This window comes from Sinocyclocheilus rhinocerous, unplaced genomic scaffold (assembly GCF_001515625.1).
Source record: "Sinocyclocheilus rhinocerous isolate Xijiao unplaced genomic scaffold, SAMN03320098_v1.1 scaffold642, whole genome shotgun sequence".
Classification (NCBI taxonomy): domain Eukaryota; kingdom Metazoa; phylum Chordata; class Actinopteri; order Cypriniformes; family Cyprinidae; genus Sinocyclocheilus; species Sinocyclocheilus rhinocerous.
The window spans coordinates 1,072,420-1,088,778 of record NW_015626390.1 but is presented as its reverse complement, the minus strand read 5'-3'; the positions used below and the strand labels follow the sequence as shown (position 1 = coordinate 1,088,778).

Below are 16,359 nucleotides of genomic sequence, written 5' to 3'. Positions count from 1 at the left end.
GACTCAAGGTGGTTTAGCTTTAAACCAGAATAATTAAGAACTACCAACAGCTGGAAGTCCGTCATATGATTCATGTCCATCATCTAGGCCAGCTAATGTTCATAAATGACTGACATGGCCAGGCATAAAACCAGCGTTATCAGACGGCTAACTGATAGACTGCCACACGTAATCTCATCTACAGTCAGACATGAAAAATGTCCAGGCTATGATAAGCTTAAATAGGATGTAGACCTTATAAATAATTAAATAGCTAATAAATTGTTAATTGACCATACAATCATCATAAAAACCACAATTAAAGTTTTGCAGGCGATGTGTATACTTTACAGAGATTTATTAATGAGATAAATCTAATTTACTCCTGGATCTATGTTCTAGATGTTGAAGCTTTATCACTGATGAAGTCAGGCAAAATGATAAAAGTTTTTTTTTTTTTACCCAATATCCCATTTTTGCACACCACAGGAGTAAAGAACATACACTCTTAAAAACAAGGTTCCAAAAAGGTGTTTTGAACAGTGATGTCATAGAAGAACCATTTTTGGTTCCCTAAAGAACCTTTCAGAAAACAGTTCTCAAAAGAACCATTTTTTTGTTTGTTTCAAGATCATTTAAAAACCTGAAGCGATCTTTCTACTCTAAAGAACTTTTTGTGTAGTGGAAAGTCTCCATAGATGTTCAAGGATCATCATGGAACCTTCAATGGCAATAAGGAACCTTTATTTTTAAGAGTTTTCTGGTTGCTCAAAATATGAATTAGCCTACATCTTGAATATGTAGTGGTGTATAATTGAAGCTGGGACTAGTAGGTAGCGAATAGAATAGCAACTGAAGAATATAGCAGCACTTAACGAGTCTAAAACCCGATGATGACCCATTTTTGCCCACCCACAAAAGCACATACACTCTTAAAAATGATGCCATAGAAGAACCATTTTTGGTTCCCTAAAGAACCTTTTAGAAAACAGTTCTTAAAAGAACCATTTTTTCCCCTTAGGTTTAACCTAATGGCCCAAGGTTTCACCATGAACCTTAATAGCAATAAGGAACCTTCACTGCAAACAATGCTTTTCTTACTTAGATTTTTTGTCTTGTTTCCAGCCAAAATATCTCAAAATTCTTAAATCAAATAAAAATGATTGTCTTGTTTTCAGAAAAAAACAAGTCAAAATTAAGTGAGTTTTTGCTTAGAAGAAGCAAAATAGTCTGCCAATGGGGTAAGCAAAATAATCTTATTTCAAACAGAAAACAAGATTATTTTTACTTAACGAGTCTATAAGCTGAAACAGACTACACGAGGAGCACACTTTGAAACAGCAGTGAGTCAGTGTGAGTCTCAGAGAGAGCTGTGAAAGAGCGCGTGGGAAGCCCAGCCCACGGTCACTTCACCGCGACACACGCCGAACAGGTGCTCCAGTCCCACCTGAGGAGCACAACATGAGGATTCATCCCGCTTTTTACCTGTACGGATACAATGCTGCCGTGGCTTAACGTTACTGAGTTTTCCTGAAGAGTTCAACACTTCTCTCGCTTCCCTGTGGAGGAGTCTCTGGGAATATCGGGCGAATATGAAAGTGACAGTGTGTTTTGGAAGGACGCGGGTGGTCGTTCCCTGTGGGGATGGGAATATCCAAATACACAGTCTTATTCAGCAAGCGACAATGAGATATAAAAAAGCCATAGCCAAGGTAAGTCGAGTGTTTTTGTTTTTTGAGGAAACACAGCGTCAACTCCGCTGCTGCTCTCAACATGGCGCTTTTTCTGGAGAAAGAATGAAAGAAAGATAGATAGGAAAGAACAGGGAAGAGACCGTCGGTGAAAGGGTCCGCTTGAGGTGTTTGATTGTAGATTTCGCGTTTGTGTTTGTTACGTCACAAAGAATTGTTCGTTACATTGTTGCAACTTCGGCGCGCGCTTGTGCGTTCGGCTTCGAAACTCCTTCCAAGAGGACAGACACGTCGGCTGTTATAACCTCGTATGTTACAGTAAAATGCATTACAGTGTTTGCAAGTAAACAGAGCGTAGGAAGAACTTTAGAGGCACGGATGGAGGGCGAGGACTGGAAACTTCCTTGGAAATCAGCTGAAGCCTGGATCCACACATGCAGCCTACTCAGTGTTGCTCGCACATTATTTGACATTCATGATGAATGGTGCTTTCTATACCTTTATATGTTATTATAATGGCTTGTGTGGCTCAGTGGTTAATGGTTATGGATAAGGTTACAGGTTCAAGCCTTCAAAGTGTTGATTGACAGGGATTCGATGGTCATGAACAACCTGGAAGTAGGACATTTGGTGTTTTCCAGGATTGGAAAAGTCATGAACTTTCTGTGTTGATTATAGATAATCTAGTTCCAAGTTGGAAAATCCAACGTGTAGCTGGTCGACAGGTTACTATGTTCAAAAAACCAACCTGACTCCTCTAAACTGGTAAAAACAGCTGTTACCTGGTTTGATGGAAGTCTGAGATGCACACCATCTACTATATCCCAAAACACAGCTATCAAGCGTTTAAACTTGAGAGTTTGTGAAGAGTAAAACTTGTTTGCAAGCCATGGTTATGCTCAGTTTATGAACATATTGTTTTTTGGTGATTCATTTCAGTCCTTATCTTATAAGTGGAAAGGTAATGGAAATTCATTGGTCATAAAAACCCAACAAATTTGGTCAGAAAGCCACTGGACATGCAGACAAAAAACTTGGAACAGTTACCAAATGTTTTCTCAACGGTGGTCATAAAACTGAAGGTAAACTCTTTGCTACTAAAAGAGTTGGCAGCTGTGCACCGGTTATAGTATGAATGTGTAGTCACGTGTTCATTTTGAATTCCTAAACTGGACAAATTAACTTCCAGATCTGCTTTCTGTATGCCACTTGAATCAGGATTTGGAGTAAGAAAGAACTTAAATACACTGTTGCCTTTGGCTGAAGCTTCATGTGCATGCTTGTGAGTAAAACAATTTATCCTCATTGTGTAGTTATTGAGAAGCTTTGAGAAAATTTTACCACTAAAGTTGCAGAACTTGGGGAAAAAAATGAACATTTGAGTGCAGTAGAGGAACTTGTATGCGTTCCAGCTCAATGAGGTGTAGCTGTTTAATTATTATGTTGATTTTTGTCAGTAGACGTGTAGATGCTGCATAGCTACAGGCTGTATTGTTGTTGTAAAAGGGCATTAGGTTCCTGCGTGTCTTGAGTTGGCATCAGTGCTAATATTCCTGCCCAGATCTCAACAATCTGCTGTTAATATTGGCATCGCGTCCAAGCACTTCTGTTCTACAGGCCTTGAATAGTTTGGTGAACCAACACTGATATTGCCAGGATTTCTCTTTTACAGAGTGTTTCTTGAGTATGGAAAATTGAGTTTGCTCCTTGCATTCTTGTGAATGGATTGGCAAGACTTTGGCAGTTTTTTTTTTTTTTTTGCGTGACAAAAGCATTTTTTTTTTTTTTTTTTCAAGAACTCTTCCACACATTTGTGCATTTTTTTTTTTCCAATGTTAAAATACTTTTTCTATCTCAACTTAGAGGTAATTCAAAGTAATTCATTCATAGGCTGATTTTCCTTAAAATTGTAAACGCTTTCAAAATGTTTTCTGTTTGTTTAAACATCCCGACCTGTCTGATATAGCAATGGCTCAACCAATGGTCAGAGTTGGGGGCGGGGCTGAATGTTTGGCTGACCAATTGCAGATAAGCTTAGTGTTTGGGGAAACCTGTTTAAAAACGATTACTTGTTTTGTTCAATCACACTGTTTTATGGGGTATCAGGTGTATCCAGTCTGTGGACTGAATGAAATACATGATATGAAATGCAGTATTTATTGACAAAAATGCAGTAAATTAGACATGCTTATGTTCTTCACAGAATGTGCATTTTGTGAATGAAATGCATTAAAATGCATTAAATGCATTAAAGGGGTCGATTTCTAGTCGTGTCCTCTTTTGGAAGACCAAACAAAGTGGTTTTGCGTTCACAACGAAACACACAGCGTCACACACGGCGGCCTAGAGTAAGTGGCAGCCGGCGGATTCGACGAAGGAGCGGCAACCACATGTGACGACCCCGGGCTGGACTCCGCTTCAGCAACAACAATACTACAGCGAGAATAAGTTACGCCTTCTTTCTTTCCGTGAACATTTGAGCGGCTTTATGCAAATCTTCCCACATAGTGAGGTAGATATGTGGGGGCGTGTTAGAACGAGCCGTTTTAGGTAGGCGTGGTTGAATCTTAACTTTTATAAAGAATATCTCTTTGGATTTGAGACTTTAGTCTTTGCAACTTTACAGATCTTCTTTATGCACCAAGAGCTTGTAACACTCCAAAGAGAAAGGAAAACTTGAAATCGCATCATGTGACCCCCTTAAAAATTCAGTTTTTCGAAAAATGAACATTTTGCAGACAAATGCATTTTGTGACATGCTGAGTATTTTTTTCTGTTGTTTATGAAACAGACATAATATTGTTTATGAAATTAATGTTACGGTTTTTGCGAAATGAATGTTAAATTTTCCACAAAACAAACATTCCTTTTTATGCAAAGTGAACACTTTGTGGACACATGCATTTTGTGATGTGCTGGGAGCATTTTGTTAGCAAATTTGTTTTCTTTTGTTTACGAAATTAATATTAAGGTTTTGCAAAATTAACATTACATTTTTTTTTGCAAAATTAACAGTTAGGTTTTTTTCGAGAAAAATTGATCTTGTGACATGCTGGGTGCGTTTTGTTCATATTTAATTTGTTTTCTGTTGTGCATGAAATAAAAGACACATTCACCACCATTAACAAAATGCAAGCATGTTTTATACACAAAATTTTAATTACATTTTAAGTTTGCAGTCGTGAATTGCTTTACTTTACATACAACATGTGACTGTGCTACTATCTTATTGCATTTTGTCATGAAATACTGTGTTTTGTCACATAATTCATTCAGTTCACAGAATTAGTCGGTTATGCTTTGTGCCCTATACAGTTCAGTGATGCTAACGATGCAAAAATTTACACTTTCAACTCCACAAATCCATGCGATAAAACTTAAGACTGAATCAAGACTGTATTTTGCAGGCAGGTAAGTCTAGAGAAACCTCAGCAGTGTGTGAAGGTCAGTCACTTAGGTCAGAAACCTAAGCTGCATCACCTTGAAGAGCCCTCACGTTGCAACTCAACACTCAAAGAAGAGTGTGCGTCCTGAGTCGTTCCCTTTGCATTTTCGTTCTTTTCATAAACAGGCTGTCCTTGCAGACAGCAAAGACTTCGATTCAACATACATGGCACACACCCATGCTTGTATGGCTTAGCAGGCACACCCTGTACCTCTGCCTCAGCAGAACGATTGCGGCGACCGATTGATCCACACGCGAGTAGGTTTTCCCAGCGGAGTGCTGCATGCTCACTCCAGAGCACACTTCATTCTGAGGACGGCTCAGTGATCTGCTGCGTAAGCGGGAGTGTGAGAAGGCTGAATTAGCATGTGATCTATAGGGAGATGCGACTCTGCAGAGAGAACTCAAGCTCTTCATCAATAACCCTAATAAATGGGCTTCTTTCTTCGGGACACTCAAACGTTTCCTCCTCTGCTGTAAGACTGCTGTCTGCAGCCTTTCCATTGACTTTCCCTTGAGTCGATATGAATCCAGTATGCAGGAAGTGGCTGCAGACAGGAGTCTTGAGATGGAGGATGAAAGATGCTTGTAGATGAGCCTATTTATTTGTTTTATTGTTGAGTTTTGTCTCTCTTCTGCTGTTGTGGGACAATGATGCTGTTTTTAATGTAGTTCAACCTTGTTAATTAGAAAATGTTAATATTACATCAGTGAGGTGAGGAATAATGATTTAGGTGAATCTCAAGAGCCTGTCAAGATCGAGGGCCATTTTTTTTGTTTTGTTAAAATTAGCATAGATTGTAGACGGTACAATAGATACAAAACACATTATGTAAATTAGGACTTTCAATTGATTAAAACGTTTAAATGCCCATAATAGGCTTTTGTGTAAAATTACATTATATTACACATTAGGTTACATATTTTATGACATGTTACTGGTTTGTGAGTCAGTTCCTTTGGATAAAAGCATTTGCTAAATGTAAATGTACATAATTAATTGCATCTAGTAACATATTAACTTTGTAGTATTATTTTTGCATTATAGTATTTAGAATGATAATTTGTTTGGATTATGGTTATAAAAATAATTAAAAAAATGTATATTTTTTTTTACATATAATGAAAATTTATTCTATATGGTAATATTTGCAACATGGAGATAAAAATTAACAGTTAAAAAAGTACTAAAAATAGCCTTTATTTAGAAACTCATATATTTATTTAGCTTTCTTTTAAAGGGTTAGTTCACCAATTTTCAACCAGCTTTGTATTGTTACAGTGTTGAAAGTACAAGTGAATGAACAATGTGTATTTTTGTCATGTTGCCTACAAGATATTCCTATTTATTCAGCAAAAGTCAGATTTTTTTTGGCTCCAGGGCTTATGTGATTTTTTTTTTGCATTAGTCTGACTGAGCCCAGTGCATTATGGGTATTGCAGTTTTTCTACATCTACTTCACCACAGCCCTTTTTGTCAGTTTTCTCTAATCATGTAGCACAGATGTAAATAACAATTGTGTTTCTATTGCATAGGCAATTTTATTAAAACCCCATCTTGGCAGCGGTGAATTACCCCAGTCACTTGGGGCTGAAGTCTGATCCGGCACCTTGACTGTTTTTCACCGAGATTCACTCATTATGCAGTGCTGTTGTAACTGCCTGAAAAGCTCTATAAAAAAGGCTGAGGTGAATAAACAGCTCTGAAATTTCTATAAAATTCTTGAAACGTACATATTGCCTGTAAAGCAGAGGTGCCGAAACACTAATTGAAAATAGCTGCTAATTGTGACTTGATGTGATTTGACGGCTCAAGGTTTGAGTCATTTGCATTGCTTTGAACTTGGCGAGCCCCGGTTGCTCTAAAATAACAGCAGCACACGTGACAGGTCAGACATCAGCCCCGCTGCTTCATCCTGCAGAGCCAGACGGCTGTAATTAAGCACAGGTCCACACAAAACCATACATTGTGTTTATGAGACCCGCAGGCATCTGGATGTCTATTACCGAGAGGGAAATGCAATGATTGCAGACAAACTTTGATCTTCAGATCGGAAATCCTTCCTTTAGAGGCTTCTTTGTAGTGGGACCTTCATTTCTGAAATAACGTGTGCCTTAAAAGTCATTGGAGGAATGGCTCAGAAAAGTAAAGTTATTTCTCAGATGACTCTCTCATATTTTGTTTTCAAATGCAATGGCATTTTTAAGGACTTAAGTGTCCAAATGCTTTTTACGGGCTATTTATTTGTCCTTTTTCTGACATTCTGTAGAAGCAAACCATCTGAAAATAACGGGAGCTCATTTTGCTTGTAAGAACTTGTATGAAGGAGGTACAGTATGTCTATAAGAGGAGGCGTTTATTATGAATGACTAATAAATGGACTAAAACCTTTCATCTGTTTTCAAGGAGCACATTACAGATGCTCTTACAGAAAGCAAAGACCGATCAGTCTGCGAGATCACATCGTCGAAGAAGTTTTATTTGTGTGTATTGTTACGCAAGTAAAACCAAACGTGTTGAGACTAAAAGTCACTTAAAAGTGGACTTTTTTGTTTAAGATGGACTGGAATGACAGAAGCCTTGATGCTCAGTCCTCTAGAACTGATTTTTAATTATTTATCTCACAATTCTGACTTTTTTCACAAAATGACTTTTTTTTTTCTTGGATTTGTGAGTGTACATCTTGCAATTCTGACTTTTTTTCTCAGAACTGCATGTTATAAAGTCACAGTTCTGACTTTTTCTCAGAATTATGTGATATAAACTTGCAATTGTGAGTTAAATAAAGTCAGCATTGCCATATTTAAACTCACTATTCTGAGAAATAAATTCAGAATTACGAGATATAAACTCGCAATTCTGACTTTTCTAGCAATTCTGACTTTTTTCTTGTAATTCTGACTTTTTTCTTGTAATTCTGACTTTTTTTTGCATTTCTGACTTTTTTCTTGTAATTGTGAGTTTACATCTCACAATTCTGACTTTTTTTTATCACAATTGCAAGTTTATGTCTGACATCTTTTTTCAGAATTGTGAGATATATTGTGCGAGTTTGTAATGATGAGGTTTCCACAATGATGTTTCCAAAAAAATGCTGAAATTAAATGCAAATTTTATGCATTGTTTAATGAAAAACTCTTTAATTTATTGATCTTTTTTTTTTGGTCAGACCCTTCTGTCTATACAGCATATTTTGTTGGAATGTACTGCGTTAAATGCTACTAGGCAACTTTTTTAAAGGTTTTCTAAAGGATGTTTTTAAAAATGTTTCACCAGGAATAATCTCAAATTTATCAAACACCGAGATGAAACATCTTACATAATGTTATAGTGATGTTAGTTGGTTGCCATAGGTGCTGGAATCAATCAATCAATCAAATCACAAAAAAATTAATATTTAAAAGTTGTCATGAAATGGGTTCATCTATTAGACTAGTTTCCAAATGCATGTCATTTAACTGTGAACGATTTATGCATTTATTATCATTAATTTTTAAATGTCATAACTCGTGAAAAGACAGATTTCTCTGTGGTGACGTATGCCAGACTTCTTCAATCATTTTGTCTGCTTAAACCCTTTCTTACAATTGATTGTAAGCTCGCATTCAGATCCGCCTCCATTCAATCAAAATCCGATGGATAGAACAACGTTCTGCCCTACATTGTCATTTTACTCAGATGTACGCCACAACACCGAAGAAAAGATCTGTCGCTACTTTAGTTTCATTCTTACAAAGAACATTTTTTCATATCTTATGATTTAGGTGTCTGAAATATTTCTTGACCGCTTTCCCGAGAATTACTCCATATCCATCTTTAAGTGTGCAGATTTGTGTCAATCCCAGTCTTTCAGCGGCGACGATGGGTGTGATGTCTGGGAATTAGTGCAGTGAGTATTGTTAGGTCATTTGTCGATACAAGCAAACCAGACGAAGGGAGTTTAGGTCTGTATAAAGCCTTAACTCTCAAGACATTCAAAGAGAGATTTACTTCCTTTTTGCACCAGATTACAGACTTCATTCAGATGAAGTCATTCAGACAGGTCATTCATAACTGTACAGCGACTGTCAACTTTTGTTGTCGACTGAAAAAACAACAGCTTATGGGTTTGGAACAAAGTGAGGATGAGTAAATGGTAACAAAATATCATTTTGAGTAAACTGTCCCTTTAAATATAATTGATAAGAGCCATATTCATATGTAAGCGTCGAAATCTCCTGGTAACAATAGATTGGAAAAAAATGTATGCATGATATTGTAATATTAAATACATAAAAGCTATCTTTATACATAATCAATTTGGCATCATTACTTGGAATGTTAATGGAGCTCTCTGCATGATGTTTTTCATGTTAAAGTGTTTTTTTTTTGCATAAAACGAACAAACAAAAATATTTTAGTAATAACTTTAATATTGCTGTTTTATTATTTTGTTATACTGTCCATATAATTGAAAGTTATTAAATGCCATTCTTTATTATTTTAATGAAAAATGTTGTGAAAAACATGGCTATTTTTTTACTGTTTTTTTAGCAATAGATAAAAATAAATGCATGATATTGTAATATTAAAAGCATAAAATATATTTTTACACATAATAAATAGCCAGAAAAAAAGAGTGATTTAAGTTTATACATTCCATTATGTTTCAGGCTTTTGAAATTATTTTATAGATCAAATATGTTGTGTAAAAAAATATCTCTTATGTATTAAATATTACAACATTATGCAATACTTGCAATACTAGAACACTTGCTACATGTACTGTTACATGTCACAGCACTTTCATATCGTTGCCCTTTTGTTCGTTTAATTGTTTTATTAAAAGCGTCTGCTAAATGGTTGTGTAAATGTAGATAGTTTAAAAAGCCTAATAAATATATAATGTGATTATTTTATATTTTTAGCTATATTGTGCAGCTCTAACTGTAATGTGAAAGGTACAGAGGGTGTGAACTGAGCAGGTATACCAGAGAATCATAAAATCATAATTAAATACCAGCATAAGCCATAACTAGAGCTCAGTGTAAAATTATGATTTGCTGGGGCAAATATGACCAGAACTACTGTTTACCAGGCAATCTCTCGATATCCCCGGGGGAACTTACTGGGAAGCCGCAAGTACAGACAGTATCAATGAGACCACAGTGTACGTGCCTCCGAAACTACTGAGAGTAATTACATGACCGAAAGGCATTTGAAACGGCTACGTGATCATTTCACTACAGAGACATTATTGACATGATAAATGTAGAAGTGCACATATTCCTGTCGACATCAAGAAATGCCATTATGGTTCTGTTGCCCTAGACATGCAAATCTGTTGAATCAAGTCTTTTTCACTTGAATGAGTTCAGATCTGTCAGAAGTGTTTTTGTGCCAAACTCTTCCTGGAGAATAGAGGAACGTGCCTGAGACTTTGATGAGCTTGTATTGTTTTTCTTCATGTCGAACACCAAAACTGCACACATCTGCAGCTGTTCTGCACACTTAGTCACACTAAGTGTTTGTTTAAACGCTATTGTGAAGATTCCAGGGCTTTCTCAGCTGTCAGATTAAGTCATGCGAAAATGTGCAGATTTTATGAATGACCTTCATAAAGCCAATTCACCTCTAACTGTAAACGTCGGAGAAATAGGAGTTCAATTTGCCACCATACCCAAAATATTTATGCAGTTTTGCATGCATACTGTGAGCACAGTGTACCATATGTTTATTTATTTATTTTTTGTGTTTTGTTTTCATTATTTTTGTTTTGTTTATTTGTTTCATTTTTGTTTTTGTTTTGTTATTTATTTTTGTTTTTTTATTATTTTGTTTTGTTTGCTATTTGTTTATTTTTGTTTTGTGTTGTTTTTTTGTTTTTTGCAATGCTTCCATGATTCTAATTTGCAGTGCAGTTTAAGAAATATCATCAGCAAAACAACCAAACAAATATTTTACATCTCTTACCTGTGCCCTGTCTTTTGTCAAGGAAAGTAACAAAGCATCAACTAATCCCAGTAGATTAGTGTACTGGTGCCAAGCACTGCTTGAAGATCTTAATAACCAGATGATCAACTCAACCGGTTAGCCTCTCGATGTTAGACGCTGCATATGAGAACAGCACATGAGCACAGATAAAGGATTTAGCGTGCTGTGGCACAGCTGGTTGGATTATTTGCAGGATTTGTTTATAGAGATTGCAGTTTTAGCCAGTGTGTTTTATTCAGGCGTGTAATCCTCCTCCTAAATAATCTCTTTATATTTGATATCATTTATAATACAAATTGGACACACGTTTAACAATAGATCCAACAGATAGACATAATCCTGCCTCCCACAGTTACGACTGCATTTCAGTTGTGTTTGTTCCACTTTATAAAAGGGTATTTGAAAGAAAGTAAAAAAGCAAGAGTTTCCTTTAGGATATCAGAAGTAACCTTGAGTCACAGTTTCTTTTGTGACTCATTTATCACACAGAAACGCTGTGCTTTGATGCGAGCTGGCTAGTATTGATTCTCTGAGTGTTTGTGTGTGTTTTACTGAGCGTGCCATTGTTAGAGCTCCACGACAAACACAACTGGCTTTAATGAGTAGCGCTGAAAAGCCAAAGTGGCCTTGGTTCAGTGACAGGCGATCAATGGGCGTCACTCTGAAGTAGTTTAAGCAAAGTCTGCCAAACTGGAGCCGTGGCATATTTTGGCTGCTGGTCTCCTGAAGGAATTCCGATTGCTTTGTTGGCATAGATAAGCTTTGGTAGGTTAATGATTCTCTTCAGATGGCTGTAAACTGCTTGAGACTTGCATAAAAAAACATTAAAGCACAGTTTGTTTCATTTGTATATTTTTTATTCTATTGTATTCCTTTGCTTTTTTTATTACAGTTTAATTATTTTCAATAATTTTTTGAGGACCTTTTTTGTTTTTTAACTAATATTAGTTACTCTGGTATTCTGCTGTGGTATTGAGAATTGTGACATTTTGCTGGTCTCTAAAATGTAGATGTCATAGCAACCTTATTTACAGGAAATATATATTTGATATGTATCACTATCTTTAAATAAATCACTCATATAAAGTTTTGGTCATATGGCCCCCCCATAATCGTGTTAAATAATCGTGATTACAATATTGGCCAAAATAATCGTGATTATGATTTTTGTCATAATCGAGCAGCCCTAGTTCTAAACGATCTTTACCTTTAATACAATGTAAGAAGCCTTTGTATAAAAATGTCTGTTAAATATGACAAAAATGTTAAAGTAGCCTTCATGATGCTAGTGTGCTGAATGGTTGTTTGCTCATATTTTACATTTATTTAATTAAATATTCTAATAATCGGCCTCGGATATAACGGTCGACCATTGCTATTCAACCCTGTTTCCAAAGGTACTTAATCAAACAAATACTTTTATTAATATGAATATTAGTAATGACCTAGAAGTCACTACAAACACAATTTTGCCCCAGACTAGCTAGTAGTTGTTTAATTTAATTAACTATTTAATAAAATAATAAATTTTTTATAACTCTGCAACGCTATAACTTTTCTGACATTTTAAAATTTAAAAAAAGGTGTTATTATTATTCTTTTAATTGATAAAAAATACACATTAAATGCACATATTTTATATATACTATACATATAACACGTATATCTACATTGAAGAGTTCCAATGCAAAAGCCTCTAAAAGCCATCTTGGTCAATAACAGACATCTCAGACAATGTCATCTTTGCATTAAAAATTACATAACTGAGCGAATGACACTTAATGACAGTTGTCATAAACATGCATAAAAAACCTTCATATTCATGACATGTCATGTCATGATTATGTAGGTGTCATGTCAGTCTTATGCACACCCCTTCAAGTAAAGTGTAACCGAGGCTTTTGCATCTGAACTCTTTATATACTACACTATATACTATATCTAGATATAATGTACTATATTATATTATATATATACTATACACTTCCATTCAAAAGTTTGGATTCTGTCCGATTTTTAAAATGTTTTAAAATGTCTCTTCCGCTCGCCAAGGCTACATTTATTTGATCAAAATACAGTAAAATTGGAATATTGTGAAAGATATTATTATAGATTAACTTCTATTTGAATGCATGTTAAAATGTAATTTATTTTTATTCTTTTGAATTAAAACAGCTTTTGAATTTTTTTTGCAGAAAATGTTAGTGGTGGAACCTGTAGGCTGTGGTTGTGTGTGAATATATTAAATTTAACTATTCTACCCTATTCTTACCAAACTGAAGTAATCAAACAAATACTAATGATAATAAATATTAATAATGATCTAGAAGTTCATCAGTAACTACAAACCTTAGTTTGGTCCCAAAGTAGTATTTTTTTTAAATTTAATTTAATTAATTTTTTATTTTAGAATTTAAATTTTTAGGATAACTCTGCAAACCTGTTACTTGTCCTTATTACTCTTTCTTACATTTAACAAATGTATTTAATAATATACGTTTTTTTATTTAATTAATAAATAAAGTACATTAAATTCATCATATGTTAAATCTGAAGAAAATGTCAGTGGTGCAAACTGTAAAAGTGCCTTCATGTTGCTAGTGTGTTGTGGATGGTTGCTAGGGTATTCTGGGATGTTTGCTTACCAGCCTATCAAGTCTTGAAGTCTTCAGTGAAAGTCTATAGGATATTTTTGCATGTTTTATGACAAACAAAACAAAACAAAAAACAAACAAACAACATAAGCTCAATCTGTAACAGCAGACCTCTCATCAACAAACTGAATGAGACAATATAACAGATGGATCCATCGGTTGAACATTTCAGCTATATTTGACATAATTTGATTGTATTTAGGAGGTTACAGACTCGCATGCTTGTAAACCCATCTGTGCGGTCTGGATTTTGCAAGGCAAGAAAGTAATCACAATGTTACGTTTTAAACAACAGCTGCACTATTGTAAACAAGGTTTCAGGAGCCATCTGAGCAAATAATCAACAAATCCAGGTATTTTCGCCCAAAATCTCCCCCGTAACAAGAAAACTATTGCTACTTTGTTTGCTAAACAGTCAGAATCCTGGAATGGATATATGGAAATGTGTTTTTTCTTTGGCCTTTTGGGCCTCCAAACACGCTGTTGCTATGTTTTTGAGGAGTTGCAACATGAAGTGTGTTGAAATGACAGCTCTGCGCCCGCAGCAGGGACGATGTGAACGTATCGCAGCAGAATTGAAATATTTCACGAGTTCTGTTCCAGCTTGTCGGACGAGCCCTTGTGGGTGTGATTTCACTTCATATTGTCAACAGCGCTCAGAGGTGCAGTTCGGAGCTGTTTTTCTCTTTTTTTTTTCCTTTAGGAAACCCTGTTTAACTGCTCACCTCCATCTTCCAGCTTTCTTGAATAACTGCTTCCTCGGGTGAAAGGTCGCTTGATTGAAAGGGCAACACACCCGTGGAGGATTAGAGGTTACTGTTGACCTTTTTGAGATCACTAACCTTTGTCAGGAAGGATATTTATCTTTGTATAAATTTTAATTTTAATTTAATTTTTTAATTAATGTAATATTTAATGTACTTTTTAGGATAACTCTCACTTGTACTTATTAAAAAGTTTTATTTATTTATTTCATAAGATACATCTCAAATATATACTATTCGTTACTATTCAAAAGTTTGGGTTCAGTTAGACTTCTTCTGTTCACCAAGACTGTATTTATTGGATCAAAAATACAGTAAAAACAGTAATATTGTAAAAATATTAATACAGTTCAAAATATTTATTTCTGTACTATTTATTTTCTTTGTATATTGAGTATACTTTTTTTACTCTTATTTTTGTTTGGCCATTTGTGTTAAAGTGAAATGTGTATTTTTTTTTTTATTTATTAAAAAAAATATATATATTTTTTTCCTCATTTTGAAAGTGAAAAGTGAAAGTGACGAAAGTGACGTGACATGTGGCCAAGTATGGTGACCCATACTAGGAATTAGTGCTCTGCATTTAACCCATCCAAAGTGCACACACACACCGTGAACACACACACGGAGCAGTGGGCAGCCTTTTATGCTGCGGCGCCCAGGGAGCAGTTGGGGGTTCGGTGCCTTGCTCAAGGGCACCTCAGTCGTGGTATTGAAGGTGGGAGAGAGCGCTGTACATTCACTCCCCCCACCTACAATCCCTGCCGGTACGAGACTCGAACCCGCAACCTTTGGTTTACGAGTCCGACTCTCTAACCATTAGGCCACGACTTCCCCATTTTGATGTTCACTTTGTGCTTCACTACAAAGTTTGTTGTAGTTTCACTGTTATGTTCTTTCTTTTTTTTTTATAGTCTGTTCTCCGTGTCATTGTGTGCTTTAGTGGTCTGGCAGAGTTTCTTTTGTATTAAGACATAAGAACGTAACAGCTTTGGTATTTGAAAACTGAAAGCTGTATTTGCAGCGGTAAGCTTGTGTGTTCATGTGGTCAGTAACAGATATAAAGGTGCATGTGAAGTCATTGCTTGCTCGTTGCTCTTTTGAGTCAAATCAGCTTCCCATTGTTGTACTTTGTACTGTTTTCATAGCCGTGCGGTAATGATGCAATTACTTTAAAGGAGACATATTATGCCCCTTTTTACAATATGTAATATAAGTCTCTGGTGTCCCCAGAATGTGTCTGTGAAGTTTCAGCTCAAAATACCCCACAGATCATTTATTATATCATTTTGAAAATGCCTATTTTGAGTGGAAGCAGAAACATGCGTTTTTTTCGGGACTGTCTCTTTAAATGCAAATGAGCTGCTGCTCCCCGCCCCGTTTTCCAGAATAGAGCTGCTCCATTACAGCTCGTACCTGCTAAAAACGTCTGTTATGGTTCTGATTATCATGTTTTTCGTGCTGAAATCATGCGTTTTAAACCATATGAGTTTAAACTTCTGATATACGGTTTTCTGAGCGCAAACATCCGAAGCACACGGAAAGAAAGCGGCTGTCACGGCATGTGAGTACTAAACTAAGTCCTCTTTCACACACAAGTTTGTTAAAATCAGTTATCACACGAGTTACAAAAGAGTTGGTTATGTTTGTGAAGGTAAACAGCTGGGAAATAAATCAAATGTTTATTTTAGATCTGTGTGACAGCAGCAATATACAGTAAATAAATCAATAAATCCACTGCTCCTCTGAGGCTGGGACTCTAAATAGTGTTCTGTGCTCGTCTGTGCAGCCAAAGACAGAACAGTTAGCATGTTTTGCTCAAACTTTCGCCATGGCATTAGAACTAATACAC

General features: G+C 35.7%; 1 protein-coding gene across 1 annotated transcript in view; it reads left to right on the top strand.

The window, feature by feature from the left end:
* Positions 1-1,308: 1,308 nt before the first annotated feature.
* The window catches only part of pard3aa (par-3 family cell polarity regulator alpha, a), a 481,339-nt gene continuing 466,288 nt past the window's right edge, over positions 1,309-16,359 (top strand). Inside the window, exon 1 of the mRNA XM_016519585.1 lies at positions 1,309-1,691. Coding sequence (XP_016375071.1) covers positions 1,572-1,691 — 120 coding nt within the window. The 5' untranslated portion in view covers positions 1,309-1,571. The remainder of the gene's footprint in view (positions 1,692-16,359) is intronic.